This window comes from Pteropus medius, unplaced genomic scaffold (genome assembly GCF_902729225.1).
Source record: "Pteropus medius unplaced genomic scaffold, Ma_sr-lr_union100, whole genome shotgun sequence".
Classification (NCBI taxonomy): Eukaryota; Metazoa; Chordata; class Mammalia; order Chiroptera; family Pteropodidae; genus Pteropus; species Pteropus medius.
The window spans coordinates 10,950,240-10,964,518 of record NW_024349798.1 but is presented as its reverse complement, the minus strand read 5'-3'; the positions used below and the strand labels follow the sequence as shown (position 1 = coordinate 10,964,518).

Below are 14,279 nucleotides of genomic sequence, written 5' to 3'. Positions count from 1 at the left end.
CAGTCACCTTCCTTTTCCTCACCACTAAAAAAAAAAAAAAAAATCAACTCTGAAAATGAATTTAAAAACTTTCCCAAGGGATCTGCTTTTCTCAGTGATCAGGTGCTCGGGAGTGGAAGAAGGGAAAGCATGCTTGCTGGGGAAATTTCAAACCTTTAAAATGCAACCTACCCAGTAACAGCTGGAAATAACCTAGATGTCCATCAACAGGGGAGCAGTTAATTATGGTCTGTCCACAGAATGGGAATCCACGCGGATGTTAAAAAGACTGAGGTCTTTTTTTAAATCTAGTGATACTGATACAGAAACAGCACCAGGATGAAAAAAGCAAGAACAGGGAACACAGTAGGGTCCCTTTTCTGTAAAGCTTTTCAAAGGCTCCACATGATGGTATTGCCACAATTTTTCCTGGAAAGCTGTATAAGAACATATTGGTATTTCATCTTTGGGTGGGTGTACACCCACCAAGTATAATTACAATTTTTCATTTCTACATTTTCTCATTGGGTTTGAAATTTCTAATCATGTATGCACACTGACATTTTAAAAAATTCAACAAGGATCATTTGGACATTGGAACTATGGACTTGCTTTTCTCTCTTTTCTTCCATATTTAAAAAACCTAATTTTTTTCTTAATCCGGACATCATCGAAATCTCACAGTTAACATGGAGAAGCTGATAGGGCTTGGCTGGGAAACGTGGGTAGAGATTCAAGATCATTCCTGCTGTTCTGCTCAGAGCCTTCCGACCGCAAGCCTCTCAGGAATCTCTCTGTCACACTGGACAAACCCAGATGTCCCAGATACAAAGCCCCCAGGAGAAGAGCCCCAACCATCTTACTAAACCAGGTGCCTGCAGAAGGCAGGGCCTTGATGGGATGGGGTGCTGAGTGAATTCAGGGCTGGCTATGTCCCACCGTATCCAAAATGAAGCAGAGAATAATAAAGAAGGAAAGGGAAGAAGAGAAGAAACACGTTGCCTGACCATCGGGAGCTGACTGTCGTCACACAGTGGGAGAGCAGGTGTGACGAAACCAACCGGAAGTCATGAAGCCCACTGCAGAGTCAAAAATCAGAAGGCTCGGGTTTTCCTTCTCATAAAAAAAGCAAACCACACGTGCCCCAGAGAAAAGTATTCTGCAAGTACGGTCTGTTTCCCAAATGCCGCAGGAGGGGATGGACTGAGGGCTCACCTCCCGGGGACCTGGAGCCTGAGCCGCAGGAGCGTGGAGATCTGGGGCCCTCCTTGATTCATAGACGTTCTGCCAGGTACCCAAGCCGGGGAGGCAAGGTGAGAGCCATGGGCTCTGGCTGGACATTTAGGCTGGCTTCTGGGGTCAGGGGCAGCTGAAGGCCAGCAATGTGATTTCAGGGGTGGCCCAAGGGCTTAACTGTTCCCTAACGTGTCTGTCACTGCCTGCTGGTTAACAACACCTTCCACTAGCTGTCACTCCTCCAACCTAAGACTTTCGGCCTTGCTTAAAAGTTGAATGCTCGCGGTAACTCCCCAGGGATCAACAATAACTAAGGCCTTTTAGGGGCTGTGGGATCTGAGAGCAGACTCTGCGAGGACAATGAGAAGGGGTCGGGAGCAAGGGGTCAGGAGGAAGGACAGAAACACATAAGGCCAGAGTCTGAGTGAAGAAGACGCAGAATCGCCGATGCCACAATGTCAAAGAGAATGTCCTCTACTAGGCCTGGCACGCCCCCCTTAGAAGGCCAGACACAGACTGCACGTGAAAAGGGTAGTTGCCATCAATCAATCAATTAATCAACCAATCAAGGATTCTGTTTACAGTTAAAAACCAAAACTATCCATTTAAAACATGTGCATATATCTCACGTTTTCCTGTGCTGATAGATATTTGCATGATGGTACATCGAGCAAGGTCTGGGAGGATACACAAACTGAAAACAGTGGTTCCTTCTGAGGAAGATACTGAGGTTGGGGCAACTTTCACTTTCTACTCTAGTTGCTTCTATATCATTCAGTTGTTTTACCCAAGAAAGTACGACTAGTGCCATTTAAATGTAAAGACCACTTTGAAAGAATGTACTAATGCCACTGAACTGTGACTTAAAAATCGTTAATCCATCGTAAATGTTATTCGTTAAACGTATTTCACCACAATTTAAAAAAAATACCTTTAAAAAGGCACCTCTGGAGGTCAGAATGGTGATTAGCTAGGGGGAGGGGTTTGTGGGGTGGGTGCTGGTTAGGGACTGAGAAAGATCTGTATGGGATGCCTGAAATGTTTTCTGTCTTCACCTGAATTACACATTAACGTAATCATGTGTACAAAGCCATCAAATGGTACACCTAAAATACTCCACTTTTATGCACTTTATTATCTCTCAAAAAAAAAAATTTTTTCCTAGACTTTATTTTCAGTAAAGTCAGACTGTCACAGTGCCCTAAATACAAGCGAGGACACTGCAGCCATCGGGTTCACTGCAGCCAACAGGGGGCTGACCCAGTCCTTCCCTGAGCCCCGATGAGACACCAAGTGCTGGGCTGAGAGCGAGGAAGCCAAGGCCACACCTTCACAGCACTCGCGGTCCAGCCAGGAGCAGGCAATGTCCTGTCGTGTGCCCCACGAGACAAGTAGGAGGAAGAGGACACCGGTGGCACAGAGTGGGAACTGTGCCAGGCTAAGGGTCAGGGGAGCTTAGAAGGTGACAGCAGCTGTGCCCGGGACACAATGTGCTTGGCCAGCTCCCCAGGCAGCAACATAAACATGGCAAGTCAGGGGGTGGTGCCAGGCCAGCTGGGCGGCCTCTCCAGCCAGCTGCTCATGAAGGAGCCCATGATGCTTGTGGCCTAGGAAGCGACGCTGGGGTGCCCTCGCCAAAGCGCCCTACTAGTTACACTACCTGTTGAGTGTGTTTCATTGGTGCCGTGGGGAAGGGAGAAGAAAGGGACTGGAGAGTGGCCAGGACAAGGAACGTGGGAACACCAGGCAGAATCTTGGTTGAGAAGGAAATGGAGATTGGTGGCTAAATGGGGCAAGAAAGGGACAGGACATATGACACGGCCCCAGAATTCTGTCTGGATCTGTAGAGGCAGTCATAATAACGAAGCTAAGAAAGCTCTCCTTCAGCGTCTCCCGGGCCTAGCCCACTCATCTTTCGAGAGAGCAACTAGAATCCTTTTGTTCAAACAGCTCTGCGAAGGGATTTGAGAACTATGAAAAAGGTTTTCCCCAAGAAAGGAGGCAGCCATACTGACTCACAGAAACAGGCCCAACACAAGGGCAGGGGTGAGGCCAGACCTCATACCCACCTACTGGCCGAGTGACCCTGACCGAATGAGCCTCAGTTTCCTCATCTGCAAAACAGAGTCCACAGCATCCATCACATGCTGCCATGGGGCCGAAATGAGATCCTGACTGCAAAAATGCCTGGCAGACTGCCGGCCACAAACGGGTGACTCTAGAAATATTTGTTGACTCTAGAAATATTTGTTTGCCTTCGACTTTCTGGCAAACAGCTCACTGGGATGGAAGAGATGGCAGGGGAAGGGTTAACTTTGAAAAACAATCGCACTCTGTTTTAAACTTGACTCCTTAGCTCCCAGCAACTTACTGTTTGCTGGCTTTCTGATTTGTTAGTGGTCTAGACTCAGCCTCTCCAAAGTGTTCCTGGGACCCTGGCCACTCTCCGCACCCTCCAGCCTCAGGGACGGGGACTGGTGGGGTGTACAGCACAAAGGCAGGGTAGGATCCACAGGGACACGGGAGCAGCCGGAGCCTGGGCTCGGTGTCCTACTCAGTTTGGTGTGAGTCCTGGCTGCACTGCTCACTACTTCCTCCTCTGTGGGCCTCGGTTTCCACATGCATCAATAGGGCCTCATATCAGCACTCCCCCCACCCCCAGAGCTGCTGTGGGGTGCCGAGAGGTAGCACACTCTCTTGTTACCTTTTCCAGGTAATAACAACCGTTACACCCAGTGAGCACCTGCAATGCGCCCAGCGCTGCTCTGAGCACTTTACATACATGGACTTACTTTATCCTCCAAACCAGGGGTCCCCAACCCTGGGCCACACAGCAGGAGGTGAGCAGCAGGCAAGGGAGAGAAGTTTCATCTGTATTTGCAGCCACTTCCCAGCGCTAGCATCACCACCTCAGCTCTACCTCAGATCCTCAGGCATTAGATTCTCATAAGAGCACCAGTCCCTGGTGCCACAAAGGTTGGGGACCACTGCTCCAAACAACTGAATGGGGCAGGGAGCTATAGAAAGTGAGGGACCTGCCCAAGGTCACCGGCTAGTGAGAGGCAGAGCCAGGATTTGAACCCAGGAAGTCTAGCTTCACTGCCCCTGTGCTCAAACATCCATTGTCTTCAACAAGCACTGCTGAAGGATTGGTGTAAAAGCATGACACTGAAGGATTGGTGTAAAAGCACTGTCACACTAATTGGAGGAGCAGGTAGCCAGCCCTGTGGAACAAAAGCTCAGGGACAGTTTACCCATCATTCATCAGGTGGCCCTCTGACCTGACGATCATTATGGCTAGCCATAATACATAATTGTTTCCCATTTTTGCCTCATATACACAGAGCTCCCAACATCATAGGTCACGGTGGCCCATAGCATAACCAACAGCACCACAGTACGTGGCTTTGCAACTGGCTGCAGAAGGAAACGGGCCGAGACTTGCTGCAGAGTGAGCCTCTTCTCATTCAGGATAAAGTGACCAGCAAGCAAACATCAGACCGGAACAACTCCGGGGTGATGTATGGGGGCGAGTGTTACGTGCCAAATCGTGAGTGACGTGGGGCTGCGGAACCAAAGCCCACCACGTGTCCGGAACGCACAGCCACGACCACACCAGTGAGGCGTCTGGGCAATGCTGCCAAATTTCACGGGGAAAATAAAACCTAGCGAGGGGGAAACATGAAGAGGTAACAGGCCACTTCCATTAACAAGAGGAGCATGGCAATTCTTCCCCACGAAATGGCCAATTATCAGGGGGCATCGCAGCCGCAGAGGCATAAACCAAAGCAATGCCCATTTACCTGGAATCGGAACGAACTCTGAGCTCAGGAGACGTGCACCGCACACTCGCTCAGCACTCTTGTGGGGAACAGCAGGGAACATCGAGACAGGGCTGTGACTTCCTAGACGGCGACCTCTGGGATCTTGCTGGGTCTGTAGGAGACCGACCTCACCGCCCGGCCTTCTCCACCCCAGGTCATCTTCTCTGTCCCCCACAATGCCACGCCTGGCAGTCGATCAGGAGCTAATGAATGCTTATGGGATGAATTAATTGCAAGATATTTATGACCGAAGAGGGATATTCGATGCTTGTGCAAAATAAAATATACTTTTTCATTAAATAATGATATATCGAGCACTTATTTGGTATTTCCTTAGGAAGAGTATTTTACTATATTGTTTTGTGAAAAAAGATAATGGACTATGAAAGATTGGTGACCCTCAGGCATCCAAAATATTAGGTCCAGAACCCTACATCTCATGCTAAACTGGAAGTGACTATGATTGCAGATGGTGACCTAAGGACACAAAATAGAAACAGCATGAAGATTCGGGGCTAAATACCTGCAGTCCCCTGCAACTGGGTGACAACAGAATGATCACTTACTTATCCTCTGGGAGAATGGGAGATAATACGACCCCACTCTCTGGGTTATTATGAGTCTTAAATGAGATGTTAGAAGAACTCGCATGTTCCTCTTCTCTAAAATGGAAAATGTCCCCTCTCCCCTTGACCCGGTACGTTTCTCGCATACTGGCCTCTCTCTGATCTCAGACAGCCGCTCATTCCCACTGAGGGCTCTGACTCACCATTTTCCATGCCCTGATCATCACAAGCCTTGCCCCCAACCCACCCCCCAACTCTCATCGGGGTGAGCGAGCTCCTTATCCTTCAGTCCTCGCATCTAATGTCATCTCCCCAGGGAGGATTCCCTCACCATCACCTCCCAAACCTGTTTGCTCTTTCTTCCCAGATCTGGTCTTAAGTCTGTGTTGACAAGCTTGTTTACTGGTTCCTCAGCCCAGAATATCAGGACAGGGGATTTCATCTGTCTTGGTCATCCTGTGTTCCCTGAGGCCAGCACAATGCCTGCCCGGAATGTGTGGGTGCTCCAGAAACCCCTGCGTGGGGAGGGAGAAGAAAAGGGGAGCAGACCCGCCAGCCGGGCACACAGCAAGTGCCCAACAGATGGGCGCCGCTCGTACCAGGGAGTGACCCATCCAGAGGCAAGTGTCACCAGAACAACATCATCTGAGGGAATTAATGTGCTTTTCTTTCTCCTTCTCTTTGCTCATGAAGCTCTTGAGAACCTGTCCCTGTGCCTGGCTGGAGGTTACCAGGAAAGTCCCCTGGGGGCAGGTTAGAAGCATCTCAGCAGGTGGGCAGCGGGCAGCAATCTTCAGGCCAGCCTGGCCTTAGAACTCACTGGAAAACTTCACTAACTGTCTCCTGGGATGAGCCGTACCCACCTGCCATGTCTATCGTCCTTGGTCAGGCAATGAGTGACACACGCCACTCCCCTCCCGGCCCGCTGTCATTAAATTGCTGGAGCACCAGGAGAGGGAAGAGGACAGAGAAGTCCTATTCTCACCCACGTGTGGCCCCTAGCTTCCCGTCAGGCAAAGCACCCCAAGCAAAACCAGGTTTCCTGGCTGGAGGACTTTGGCACTGACCAACCTGGATCTCTCTGCTCATTAGACACGGTGTTCAATTCCCTCACTGAGATTCGTTATTTTGAGATAATCGATGTTTCCTGCAGGAACCACGCTGAACACTGGAGACAAAGAGGTTAAGACATTCCCATTTCTCTCAGTGAAAACTCCCAAGTCTGCCAATGGCTCGCAAGGTGCCACATGCCATGGCCCCTCATTCCCCTTCCTCCTCCTCCTTGCTGTTGCTGACACACCGGGCACGCTGCTGCCTCAGGGCCTTTGCACTGGCTCTTGCTGGTCAAAACATTCTTCCCCGCAGATATGTGCATGACTCGCTCCCTCACTTCCTTCACATCTATACTCAAATGTCACCTTCCCAGTGAAGCCCAGCCTGGCCACTCTGTGGAGAACTGCATCCCACTCGAGCCGCCTTTCACTGCCCCCTCTCCCTTATCCGCTTCCCTACTGCTGCCTTTCTACGTTCTAATATGCAATATTTACTAAGAGTGTTATTGTTCCTCTCCTTCTTCCCAACGCAATAGAAGCTCCCAGAGGTCAGGAGTCTTTGTTTCGTTCCCTGGTATATCTGCTGTGCTTAGAACAGCGCCTGATATTAGCCCAATAATTATTTGTTGAATAGATGAATAGATAATGCTGACCCAGCTTTAAGGAACTCAAGAGTCTGGTTAAAAACCTCAAATGCCCAAAGATATTAGGTGACTGATGAAAACTAACGAAGCCCCAGGACAGAGTCTACACCAGCACTGTTGGTGCCTCGCTTTTCTGACCCCATCCTCGATTTTTCTGATTTTAGCAGAAACCTGGAAGGAGTCACCAGTGGTTCAATACAGGCTAGTCTCAGGGCAGACTCATTCAGCAGGGGGCGTGACACTACCTCACACCCCGGAGCTGTCTGTCTCCAGCCTTGTGGCCGCCCCAGCCCTTTCTGTGTCATGCTGCCGGGCAGACACAAAAAAGCCAGCTAGGGTCTGAGTCACGGAAATTCTCCACCCCCACCCCCGCTTTGCCCACTCTGTTCTTCCCTTTTGGCTCCTCCGGGATGGGACCATTCTGAGAAACCCTGGCACTTCTCTGGCTCACCGGATCGGGAACAGCATCCCCAGCCCCTTGGGTCCAGTCACCTGCAGCCCTGGCTGAAGGGTGCCCCTCTGTGAGCCTCCACACCATGGGACTGCCTCGGTCAGTTGTCCAGCCCCACCTCTGCAGCGGGGGAAGGGAGAGGCGATCGTTTCTAAGAGGTCACTCATCTACAACGACACCTTACTTGATATGTGCAACACGCTGCCCCCTGGGTTCTCTCTGATTCTGTCCAATCCTCTTCTCTGTGAACCAGCGCTGCCCCACTCAACACTTCTGCAGGCAACAGTGGTGCCTCGGAGCCCTAACCCCATTGAGGGAACACAGGGTAGACCACAATGCCCCGCAAAAAGGGAGAATACACACGAGCTCTGATTCTTTTGTGGAAATGCTTGCAATGGTGCCAGTTAAGGCCTTTGATTTATACAAGTCTATTTTTTCCTTCGGTGACATAATCGACCTTCTCCCCGAAGCCTATTACCACTTTCAGGAAGAAGAATGGGTGTCCTTCAGAACCGGTACTGATTAACCAGAGGTCACGAGTTAAGGTCAAGGTCACTGAAGGATGTGGGGGAACTCTAATCTGGGGGACTATCTTGCCTGCTGCATTCGCTACGCGGGAGGCTTGTCTGATTCAAGCTTGGTTTGGAGAGAACACTGAAGTAGCAGCCGGAGTCCCCAAGCCCAGATTTGGCTTCTGCAAAGACAGGCCAGAGAGGCCAGGCTGCTGCTTTCTCAGTCACTGGCTCCACAGGCCACGTCCCAACAGAGTGTTCTGCTAGCAGAGGGCCCAGCTGCCAGGAAGGAAAGGTATCACGCACAGAACTGTCAGCTAATTTCATAGGTGTGCACTCACTCTTTTGGATCCCCAGAGAATCATCTGGAGACCATCCCAACTGGCTGAACTGGTGCCTACAGAGAGATGGCTGACATCCTCACTTTGTGACAGACGAGGGTATTCTCCTGAATTTTCAGTTCCCATTCTGAATTCACAGCCAGCCAACCATGTGAACGTACAACTGCCGGTTAAGTGTTTGCACTTTCCAAAGATCAGATCGGGGTGGCTCGGCCAGCGGGCCCGGAGTGCACAGAGGGCTCACCCCGCTGTCACTAAATGCTTCCTATTAGCGCTGTCACTGTGTCATCACTGTTGCTGACACTTGGCCCTCCGTGCCTTGGTCATAAGGCGCCTCCCTAAGGGGCATACTGAGTGCACCTCTATGTTAATCGTACCAAGAAGGGAGGTCCCAAGTAGGGGACATGGAGTTGTTCTGCCAGCTCAGAATCGAAGATCATGATAATGATAACATCTAATATTTAGAACTTGATGATCGCTAGGTTTTGGAAGAAGCTCTTTACGCTGCATGCAACCCTCTCTGAAAATCCACGTTTGTTATTCTAACTAGAGAGGTGAGGAAACTGAGGATTAGAGAGGTGTACTGACTTGCCCCGAGACACATGTAGTGAGACGAGGAGCCCGGATCTGAGGAGCCCGGGCAGCTGGCTCTGAAGAGTCCACTCCATTAGACCGCCTCTTAAGGCAGAATGTGGACCAGCCCCAAGGCAATCCATTCACACTGCCGGAGATGCTAGCCTCTGATCAAAGAGAAAGTGGCATGTGAGGGTCAGGCCCTGAGGCTATTTCTGTTCTGAGAGTCATTAAGAACCTCACAAGGGCCCTTGTGACCCCAACACTTCACCCATCGAGTCATTCATTCCTGCAGTAAGTGCCCCCTGAGCCTCTCTGGCAAGCCCTATGATGGCACAGACGATGCAGGCATCTCCGAGACACAGTTCCCTGTCCCCACAGGGGATGAGAAGCCCAGGGAGGGCAGGGGGTGGGCAGGGGTCACGTCTCCCCTGTGCACCACTGCGTCTCTGTTGAATAATGGATGAATGAATGCAAAAACTAAGGAAACTATCCACAGAAACCCAGGATGAAAAAAGTCCCTACTTAAAAAAAAAGTACCTACAGGTCATGAGGCATATCCCATAATCTAATCTATACGTTCATTTTGCAAAAGTAATGAGATGTTAGCAGTTTCAGAATTAGTGTTCTCTCATTCTATTTCCCTGGCAAGAAACACTATCTGCTGTGCATTAGAATTATAGCAAGAATTATCCCTTAGAAAGAACCATATGATTTTAATGCACAGACGAATTTCAATTAGACATTTACCTAACCATGCTGATGTGTTTTAAATTTAACCCTAAATTACAGACTTTTCAAATAACTCTGCTTGCCCCTCTCTGCTTCTCTCTCTTCAATTTTGGTTTGGTTTTGTGAAAGGTCTGCTGGTAAAATGAAGCAATACCAGTAACTTATCTATAAATTACGGGAAGGAGAAAGTAGGTTAAAAAAGACCAAGAAACTTAAAACAAGTATGACCAAACCACATCCGAGTCAGGCAGGAAACAACAGGAGACTGTTCTTGCTCAGAGGGAAGGAAGGTAAATCTTACCAGGACTATTGTCAAACAAATCATAAATGAGAGTCACCTCCACTCTTCCCAAATTTCAACTGCCGTCATCAGAATACAACAAACTTTGATTTCGCACTGGGGTAAGGCAAAAACCGGAAGTAGAAAGCTGACACTTTCACTTGGGCTGGCAATTCCTTCCACATTCAAAAGAATCTCATTTTCAGTTCAGGCATCCACCACAACGAGCGTCTGCATGTCTGTCACATTGGAGGCACGACCTTCATCCTAAGCAGAGGCCACTGGGAGGAAGAACAGATCTAAATGCTCCCTCTGATTAGAAGCTTCAACTAAAGTGGGTACCCTAAGCTGAGAGGTCACCAGTAACTTTTTGCAGTTTGCTTTTGCTCAAATTGTAAACCCCATGTATGAATGTCAATATCCTGCTTGTGGTACTGTACTTGAGTTTTGCAAGATGTTACCATTGAGGGAAAACTAGAGAAAGGGTATTATTATTCCTTACAACTGCATGCCAATCGATTTCAATGAAAAAACCCTGCAAAACCCAGTGTCTTGATGATCTCTGGGTTCATCTTGGAACACCAAGTCTCGCTTCAGCAGTGAGTGTCTTATAGGAAGACATCCTACGATGAAGCCGTAGCAGCTCTCTGGAAATCATGAGACAAAACAAAGTCTAATACGTTGCCACTAAATGGAGTATGAGGTAGCAGCAGGCTGGGTGGGGACCAGGCGAATTTAACGGCAAACTCACACTTCATGTGATGGAGGCCACCCCTGAGAAGCTTCCCGCAGAAACGAGCACGATGGGAACCAGATCTTCTGACTGTTCAAGACAACCCCGAAATCTGGGTTTTCATGTGAAACTTCCCAAATTTCCTTTTAAACACTGTGAACATCAAACCAAACAGCTCTGAGGGCCGGGTTGCAACCTGTATATTTCCTTCCCATCCTCACCAACAGCCCTCCTGAGTAGGGCTTGATCTCTGTTTTCCAAATGGGGTGAAACAAGGTGGTCCACTGATTGGCGAGTCCTCAGCAGCTCTGACTGGGAGGTCCTGCCGATTCTGCTGACCTAGCACTTGCGTTTGTTCTGCAAAAGCGAATTTAAGAACGCTGCAAAGAAATCTCTCTGGCTCCTTGGACACCGAGTCAGCTCCGTATTTTCTAGTCCACGTGTTGTCATGACACGGACCAGTAGGGGAGTCCTTCCTGTTCAATACCTGTCACCCCTGTCACCTCTAGGTCAAACCCTCTCAGCAAACACTACTCCCTCCCTTTAGAGCACTTACTATAAGACTCGAGATAGTATAGCCCTTTGTATACTTGATCAACGCCTGTCTTTCCTGAACCATAAGGCTCCAAAACAACAGAAACTATTTAGGATTTTGTATATTCCCAGAACTAGCACGATGCCAGAGCCAACGAAAGGGCTTAAGAAACACTTGCTGAATGAATCAAAGAAGGGATGGGCCAGACAGGGGCCATGAAAAGGCCCCATTCAATTCAGCTGAACTAACGCCACCACCAACAAGGACAGAAAGTTTCTGGGAACCTTTTCAGAGGCTCAAATGCCGCCTTAAAGAGCAAAACGGCCTAGCCGATCCATCGTGCACCAGAAAAACCAGAAGTGCAGGGGCCTCTGGTAATTGTACACCATGCGGTTCTGGCCTTTCATGCTACAGGATGGCCCTCCGCCCACTCACTCAGATATGGCGACAGAGCAGACTACCCAAGGGTGCGGCCAGCCTGCTATCTGTATGGCTATTGCCCGAGAATTTGGCCACAGAGCCAGAGCCCTCATGAAACAGCCTTTGTGAAAAACCCTGCACTCATCTCAGGCACGCCTGCCGAGGCCATGCTGCTGCGGATACAATGACAGACAAGATGCCTGCCATAAGCTGCTGAAAGCCGGTAAGATCTCTGACAGGAGGGAACCAGGCACCAGGGCCTTCCAGACTGGGTTTGGAAGAGCACAGGTACAAAGGCAGAAACATGGGGCACACCGGGGAGAGAGCGAGCTGGACCAGCGCTGAGGTAGCCTGCAGCTCAGGACACATAAGCCGGAGGACAGGAGGGAGGGCAGGCGAGACACACAGGGGCCAAGCTGGGAAAGCCTCGCTGGTCTTCCAGTGTTTTCCTTCAGCACAGCACAAAACGCACAAACATGCGCTGTATGGGCCACAGTTGGGTGACCACTGAAAACTTGGGAGATTTTGCATCAAAATGCAGAATCCCAGCTTCTCCGGAAACGTGAGAAAACTTGGCGATACTGCATCCATATTCCTGCAGAATGACTGCAGGCGGGGGTAGAACAGCAACTGCTCACAAAGGATGCAAACACTCTCCAGTTTGCCACGGTTCCAGCAACTCCCTGCTGCTCTCACATGGGGCCTACGTCTTCACAAATGTTTCAGGTCCAGCCTCTGCGGCTATTTGTGACTTAGACAAGGTCTCTCTCATTCTGTCCCCACAACGGTGTCTCGTGGATACACAGTCTGGGGCCCCGTTCAACAACACACAACCAACGAATCCACTCTTGGGACCGACCCCTGGATTTTCCTAGGTACCCATTTCAAGACTCTGATTAGGTTCCCAGGCCAGCTTATGCATCATCATTGCTGTAAGTAGAATGTTGGTTTCTGGTTTTAAAGAAACACAGAGATTACCAAAATGAGCCCTGTGGCCTCTTATCAAGGTCGAGAAGTAGTCCCGACCCTAATGACTTACACAACTTCTCTGAACATCCTGTTCGGGCTTAGCGTACATCTCTGACAGATCGCCATTCAGAATGACTTCAGCTAACGAGTTCACCAGGGGTGCATGATGTATAATTAGGAAGACCTGGTGAGAAAGAACAAATAGGGTTTGCATTAAAGCATGCAGTCTTTCAACCATTCTGCCTCGACCTGCAGCAAGTCTGGGCTACAAAAGTCCAGTATTAAGCAGCAGTCCCTGTGATTTAAAATCCAAAGAATAGGTCACATTCAGGAGACACCAGTTCCACGTTTCTCCTTTCAGGGCTGGCCCCTCCTTCATTCAGACTGTTGCCTATTTGGCTGGCTGCTCTTCAGCGGAAGGAAGTGCATTAAAAGCGAGACTGTCCCTCATGGCTGGGTGAGGCCAAATCCAGCTGAAGTGAAGCAACGTGGGAAAGGAGTAGCCAAACCAGCACACTCCTTCCTCTCCACAGGCATCTCAGTGTCAAATTCGATTATGATAAGACCAGAAGGCACCAGCCCAAGACTTTAGTTATACGGGAAGAAGGGGCCACGAGTCTTGTTCTAATAAAGGACTTGGCAAAGGGTCGGCTACACAGTGATCCCACCACTCGAGCAAACAGTGAGCCCTGTGGTGGGCTTTGCCACACCAGGATTCTGTAGCAGCATGGGTAAGTGTGGAAACTGGGGAAGAAAAGCCACACGAGTCAGAGACGGACCTAGTCATGCCAGGATGCAAAATCAGAAGGCACTGGGCCATCTGGGATGGCACTGCTACCCCGCCCTGCTGCCCAACGCTCAGAGGAACGGCTTCAGGAATCAGAGTATTCAAAACTGCCTTGCAAAGCTGGTTCAGACACACTCGCTGCTTTGCTTTAAAATGTAAAGGCAAACCGGTGCAGCACAGAGTGGGGTTATCAACTACCTGTGTATAAGTGGGGCGTGTGCACACATTTACATGTGCTTACATATGCGTGCGACAGGGTTTCTCAACCTTGGCCACAATCCTGCGCTGGGAGCCGTCCTATGCGCTGTAGGGTATTTGCCAGCATCGCCGGTCTCCACCCACTAGATGCCAGTAGCACCCCCCACCCCAGTTAGGACAACCAAACATGTCTCCAGGTATTGCCAAACGTTCCCTGGGGGAAGCAGGGGTGTGAGATCTTCCCTAGGTGAGAACCCCTGGCAAAGAACGTTTCCGGAAGGACAGAGGAAAATCCTGTAACTATAGTTGTCTCTAGGGATAGAAATCAGGAGGTTGAACAAAAGCAGAAAGGAAACTTGGTTTTTACCTGCTTGAACTTTTTAACTTAAAAAAAAATTTTTTTTAAAAATAAATATTGTAAAAAAAAAAAAGTAAAGGCAGAAACTG

General features: G+C 49.5%; 1 protein-coding gene across 1 annotated transcript in view; it reads right to left on the bottom strand.

The window, feature by feature from the left end:
• Positions 1-14,279, bottom strand: part of CLEC16A (C-type lectin domain containing 16A) — a 199,619-nt gene that overhangs the window by 151,964 nt on the left and 33,376 nt on the right. The window contains 1 exon segment of the mRNA XM_039885578.1: positions 12,918-13,112. Coding sequence (XP_039741512.1) covers positions 12,918-13,112 — 195 coding nt within the window.